A 6752-nucleotide genomic window follows, 5' to 3' on the forward strand; every position below is an offset into this window, starting at 1 on the left:
GTGCAACCATTGCCATAATCTATTTTAGAACCTTCTTTTGTCCTCTGAAACCCTGTACCCAATCAGCCATCATTTTCCCTAACTCATCTAACTTTCCTATCCCTTAGCTCTAACCAACCACTAACCTACTTTCTGCGTACAAATTTGCCTTTTCTGGACATTTCACATAAATGGAATCATACACGTAGAACCATAATTTTTAAGTGTGCATGGTGAGTTGCTTTTTCATTTGTCTACTTTCTATAATTTTACTTCAATAATTGCTATAAAATATGTAAAAATGCAGTAATCAAAAAAATAATTTAAACTTTATTCTTTTTTAGTTGACTTCTCAGAAAAGGTGGCAAACTCAAGAACTCCCTTCGGAGTGGTTTTTGAATTTTATTTTCTTTCGATTTTTCCCTCAGGATACTCACTTCTATGCATGATTTCTGGTAAGGCTGGAAGATAGGATAAGCTGTGACCCTTTCAAACACTCTCTCCTCCTTCTCCACTTGAGGTTTTAGGAGAGGAGAAGTTTGACTGGAGAGCTTCCAAGGTTCTCTTTGATCATTTCTTTGCTCTGAGAGTTCTCTCCCTCTAATCATTCGATCTTTATGTTCCTTCATCTGATTCTTTGCCCATGCTACCTTGTGCTTTCCGGTTTTCGTTTTGTGTGTTTTCTGGATATCTTCATTCTTTTCATCCTCCAGTGTTAATATTTTTGGGAAAAGCATTTCACTTGGAAGTTTCTGAGGGAGTAGTTGATACTTTTGGTCTCTGAGGCCCCTTGCTCGTTCGGCTCGGTATATGTGTTTCTCTATGTGATTTAGCTCTCTTTCAGACACTAGGTAATCCCACGTGTTGGCATCTTCTGACTTTTCACTTTGCGATCTCTTCTCCTCCTCCTCTGTTTTCATAATTTCCCACTTTGGAACCATTTTGTAGTCCCATGCTTCTTTCATCATCATTTCTTGATATCGTTGGTAGTAGTATTCCTCTGCTTTAGCAAACCGGAAGTCAAAAGATGTGGCCTTAAGTTTAGCAAGTGCTTCATTCTCCTGCTGAAACTCTTGGGCTAACAGTTTTTTCACTCCTGAAGAATGGATGCCACCTAAACTCTTGTCAAAGGGAGTAATTAGACTTTTTAAGTCAGAAGTCTTTTAGTCTAGTTCTATACTACAGATCTCAAGCAGGCTACTACCCTGCCTGGCACACCAATACCGTGCTCCAGTTAGGGTCCTTAACCATGTGTGGTTTATGTTTTCATCATCAAACCTCCTATACTCCCCTCCCCTCCTGCAGTATTCCCTCGTTGAGGACTCTGCCTTAGATTTCCTTGAGAGAATGGAAGCAGTCACCCAGGAGCATCCTCCTCTTCCCACTGCCAAATCATGGCCACCCTAGACTGCCTTCCTGCCTCGACAGTGGAAACATTACCCTTTGCCTATCAAAAGACCATTCTTCTACCTGTGCTTTTTGAACTTTAAGAATTACAATTTTGCAATTACCAAATTTCCTTTCCTATATCATTAAAATCTCCTTTTTACTGGATAAAAATATGCTTCAGTATATCATCTTTAAACAAAAATGGAAGCCTTCCTTTACTGTATTTCCCTCTCTGGGTTTTTTTTGTACCAGGGATTGAACTCAGGGGCACTGGACCACTGAGCCCCATCCCCAGCCCTATTTTTGTATTTTATTTAGAGACAAGGTCTCACTGAATTGCTTAGCACCTTGCCCTTGCTGAATGAGGCTGGCTTTGAGTGATTCTCCTCTCTCAGCCCCCAGAGCCGCTCAGATTATAGGCGTGAACCACTGTACCCTGCCCTCTCTGGTTTTTATCCCCACTTTTGTTCACCCTTCCATAGTATACTGTGGACTAGTCACCTATAATCCCTCTCCAATTGCTGACTTCATGTTTTCTCCTCAGATTATTTCTCCTCCTAGTGCTTCTCAGACTGTTCTTGTTGAGGTCACGATTGGTCTCCAAATAGAAAATTTAGTGGGCTCATTTCTGTTCCTATCATAATTGACCTCACAGCAGTGTTTAACTGTGAGACTTTTCACTTTCTTCTGCCTTTCAAGCTGCCAAGGACATATGACTAAGGAAGGTTATTCTGAAATCCTCGACCATCCTAGCCATTTGCTGAGTATCCCCAAGTGACTGAATATCCTGATTGTCTTCCCAACTTATAGCCATTCCTCCTCTGTCTGCCTTGCTGGTCTGTTAAATATAGCAGAGGAAACGGTAACTTGAGATACAGCATGGTCACACTTAGGCTTCCTTGGATAGGGATGTTTCATTCAACAAGGTGACATACCATGTGTCAGGAGTGAGAATAAGGGTGAATGAGGGGCAAGCCACACAGGCAAGGCACTGGCCTGCATCGGCTCTCAACTTCAGACCTACCTAGTCACTGTGTACTGGACGGACATCTCTACTTGCTTCTTCCCTCAGTTTTCACCTTAATCATCTTTAATTTGAAAATACCCCTCTCATCAATGTTTCATTTCAACCCTGATGACTTCACCCTCGAGTATTATGCCCAGTTTTTTTTTTTTTCCAAATCTACACTTATTTCCTCTGTCCTCCTGCCCACCAGACTGATTAATGCAGCCAGAGTGATCTTTCTGTTACATAATTCTGTCACTCTGGCATAAAACCCTGGGGTAGGGCTCTGTTGGTTTTCAGAGAAGATCCCAGATTCTAGTGTGGTATCTATGACCTGGTGCCTGAGGCCCTGCTCTCCAGACAACTTTCTCAGCTCACTACTTGTTCACTCTACTCCAGCCACACTGGATTCTGTTCCATGTGAGTATTTTCTCTTCCTTCATCTCATCCTAAACATATATATGAGCAACTCTGACCAGAGTACTTGCATCTACAGTTTTTAGATTTTGGTTTATATGTCAACTCCTCAGACCTTCTGTATGCTCACCAGAGAAGACCCAATCCTTTTGTGACAATCACAGTCTGTGATTACTGATTGCTTAATGTCAATGTTCCTCACTAGACTTAAGTGCCATGAAGGCATGAGTGGCATTTATTTTGTTCATTGCCCCACTAGAACTAAAAGAATCAAATTCCAAACTAAGCAGGCAACGCACTTTGCCTTGAAATAGGCCTTTTTTTCCTTTTCTTTTTGCCTCTAGGCTAAACTTTGTGTTGTCCTATTATTGAATCCAAAGTTCAAGGAAAATGTGTTTCCTCACCTTAATCCTCTTTTCTAGTGGGGAATGGGAACCCACTGCAATCCGAGGATCTTGAATATTTTTAGCCCAGGCCAATCTAGAAGATCAAAAAGAAATTATACCAGGACTTGTGGGAAGGTAGGGGGAACATGCTCTGGAATGAATAGCATTAGGGAATGATTTGAAACCTACTTTCCATATGTAATAGAAGGCATTTCTCTGTCCTGAAGGGTAGGACTCTTTTTTTTTCCCTTTGAGGTAGTGGGGACTGAACCCAGGGGCACTTTTACCACTGAGCTACATTCCTAGCCCTCTTTATTATTTGTTTGAATTTTGAGACAGGGCCTTGCTAATATGCTGAAGCTGATCTGGAACTTGGAATCCTCTAGCTTTAGCCTCCTGAGTTGCTAGGATTACAGGTGAGTACCACTGCATGCAGATGTATGTTTAACTTCTTTCCCTAAAGCAAGGAACGAATACACTGTGATAAAAGTATAAACAGAGTCATATTGAGTCTGAGATTGCAACTGTCTGAAGCACCTTTATTTTAACCCTTGAGAGGGAAGACCAAGTTGCTATTTCAAATACCACAAAACAGTTTTTGTATATCATGAGTAGAACAAAAAACTTAGCTTTGATGAGAAAAGTTTTCATTTTAAATTTAAATAAAGTTATGTATAATGTTATCAGAAATAATTTCTAATAAAGTTATCTACTAGAACATGTTTCATGATTATGGTCAAAGTTTACCTTTTAAGTAGAGAAAACAGGTACAGTGGCGCATGCCTATAATCCCAGCAACTTGGAAGGCTGAGGCAGAAGTTCAAGGCAAGCCTCAGCAACTTAGTGAGGCCCTTCTCAAAAAATAAAAAGGGCAACCCCTGGGTTCAATATCCAGTGGCCCACCCCCAATATATAACAAGGTTTTTTGCTTAAAATTTTTTTTTTTTCAGAAAAATATAGCAGAGAAATTTGCCCTTTAAGACCAGTACAGTCACATTTAGGCATCCTAGAGATCTCTCAACCTGTTTAGTAAGCAAATAAGTTCTATATTTAGCAACCTAGATTATAAATATTGTTTATTTGGCTTATCTTAGCAGTAGAAGAGAAGGATTTTATAACAGAACTGGAAGAAACTAACAGCGTATTTATTTAATAAAGCTAATTTCTTAAAAAGAGACACAGATGTCTGATTTCAGATTCTCTTTTCTAAGAATTTATGTTGTTTCCATAGTAACATTTCTTGAGTTTACTATATACGGGGCACTGTACTACAACTCAGGTGGATCATTTTACTTAATCTACTAAACAACCTATTAAGTAGGTAATCATCATCCCCTATTTCATGGAGGCCATGAGAGGGTTAGTGACTTCTTAATGGGCCCAGTATTAATTTCAGAAGTGTGATATATCCTGCATCCTTATATCCTTGTGCTATACTGTTTGTCCTTTGATGTGTCCTGCATAACTCCTTGTGTCCTTGTGCTACACTATTTGTCCTTGTGCTACATTGTTTCCAGGAAGAACATTTTCTTGCCTGTACCCAAAATGGAAGGAAAATGATACCTACTGATCTTCTGCACTTAGACCAAACCACTCCGAGTCTGTCATCCCCGGAGGCTGGGAGAGTGGGGCCTGCACTGCTCTTTGCTCCTTTGATAGTCCCCCACTGTGACCTCTCTTCAAAGCCCCATTGGTCGCTTGCACTGTTCTTACATCCTTGTGATGATTTTCTCTGAAGTCTTTGGCTTTGGCCATCTCCCTATCAACCGCCAGCTTCACATACAGCATCTTTGCTCTTCCCTCGCTCAGCCCCTGCTCCCCTGAACTGCTCCCCAGTGCTCTAATCTCTCACTTTCTGTTCTGCAAGTACTGGTTTCTAGTGTCCAGCCCTCTTCAGACTCTCAGCTGCCTACTGTTGACCCTCAAGAATGCCTTGAGTTGATTTCTAAGGCAACCAGGAGGAGTCACAAGCTTTTGTGTGTGTCATCACTATCCTGGCTGGAGACTACTGTGAGGGGGTGTGTGAAGATACAGTTATTGGCAGTGAATGGACTTCACTCTGTGAGCTATAGCCAGAATCTAGAAGGGTCTGTGTTTCGCAGACACAGGCACCCTTTTCAGTGCCATCAGAGAAAGCGTCTTAAGGCAGTAAGGGCATCTTTCTTTCTTTTTCATTTTTTTTTTTTTTGGCATATTGTATATTCTTCCCATTAAGATGGAACCTGAAGAAACCCTTGGAGTAGATCCTGCGTGTGTACTTGAGAGGTGCTGGAGGATGCAGCAGCATGCCAATGGTCTTATAATTTCTTGAGCTGGTGTTTCACTCAGATAAATGCTGCTATGGAGCTTTTGAGCTTTAATATAGTTTAATATATTTTTAATCAATTTATGCTCATAATTGGTCAATAAAAGATAGGGAAGCAGAAAATATTTCAGGGTTGAAACACAAACCATAGAGATTGCATCTTTCAAGGAATGTACCTATTTCCTCTAAGATGTTTTTTTTTCTAAGCTCAGCAGTGTTTGTAATATTTCTTCATTATCCTTTTAATGTCTGTGAGAGTAGAAGTGACAGTTGTTCTTCAGTTCAATATTGATAATTTGTCTTCTCTTTTTTACTATGGTCACTGCCTGAGCCAGGCACTGTGTGAAGTGCTAAAAGGCAATATTATATATAACCTCACATGAAGCCTCTTTCAAAGAAAAACGTGTAATTCTGAGTGTGAGCCTCCCTTTTAAAGTAATAAGCATAGCTTATTACTATAAACTATAACTTACATTTAAAAAACACATGGACTTAAAAGTAGTTTTAATTTAACTATTATGTTGTAAATTGTTTCTCTTTCTTCATAAGAAACTATACTATACCCTTGATTTTACACAAGTGACAGATGGCTTATGTTTTTGATAATAAAACAATTCTGCTAATAAGAATTTTATTATATTCCTAAATTTTAATTCTTCATAAAAAAAACTATGAAAAGTGTTTAACTAGTTTGAGAAGCCCTGACTCATGGGGGAGATGATTATGGTTCCTGAACGATAGTATTAGCAATTTCTAATGTAATCTGAACTTGAAATGGACTTCACTGTATAATCAGAGTATACTAAGCTTCTGGCTTTTGGGATGACTATATTTGTATGAGTCTATTTCTGGGCTCTCAATTCTGTTCCATTGACTCATTTATTTATTTTTAATAATAATACAGTTTTTATAGTACATTTTGAAGTCAGGTAGTGTCAGTTTTCCAATTCTGTTTTCCTTCAGTATTATCTTGGTTATTTGGGCTTTGTGGCTTTCCATATAAACTTCAGTTTGTAAATATCCATAAAATAATTCCTGTGATTTTGACTAGGATTTCATGAAACTTAAAGATAACTTGGAAATAACTAATATCTCAACAATATTCATGTTCCCTCAATGAATATAGATTATAATTTAGATCTCCTTTGATTTCTTCCATTTGAGGTTTATAGTTCTCATATGGTAAATCTTGTACATGTTTTGTCAGATTTATTGGTATTGTGCTTTTAATTTTAAATTCTACTTGTTCATTTGTTATATATGAAAGTAA

At 38.9% G+C, this 6752-nt stretch overlaps 1 protein-coding gene across 1 annotated transcript; it reads right to left on the bottom strand.

The window, feature by feature from the left end:
- Window positions 1–289: 289 nt before the first annotated feature.
- LOC110597725 (uncharacterized) lies at window positions 290–4965 on the bottom strand. The gene is made up of 3 exons (XM_021723430.3): window positions 4745–4965; window positions 3196–3271; window positions 290–1100 (listed from the first exon to the last, which is right to left on the bottom strand). Exons 1-3 carry the CDS (start codon window positions 4963–4965, stop codon window positions 303–305), a joined length of 1095 nt encoding a protein of 364 aa, XP_021579105.2. The 3' UTR covers window positions 290–302.
- Window positions 4966–6752: the final 1787 nt, after the last annotated feature.

This window comes from Ictidomys tridecemlineatus, chromosome 1 (genome assembly GCF_052094955.1).
Source record: "Ictidomys tridecemlineatus isolate mIctTri1 chromosome 1, mIctTri1.hap1, whole genome shotgun sequence".
Taxonomy (NCBI): Eukaryota; Metazoa; Chordata; class Mammalia; order Rodentia; family Sciuridae; genus Ictidomys; species Ictidomys tridecemlineatus.

Bases quoted from the DNA above. Each gene is read 5' to 3' on its own strand.
- LOC110597725 (XM_021723430.3), bottom strand. From the start codon at position 4,965: ATGCTGTATGTGAAGCTGGCGGTTGATAGGGAGATGGCCAAAGCCAAA. The intron at 3,272-4,744 runs GTAGGTATCATT...TTGATCTTCTAG, and splicing joins GGTCTAAGTGCAGAAGATCA to ATTGGCCTGGGCTAAAAATA. The intron at 1,101-3,195 runs GTGAGGAAACAC...CCCTTTGACAAG, and splicing joins CACTAGAAAAGAGGATTAAG to AGTTTAGGTGGCATCCATTC.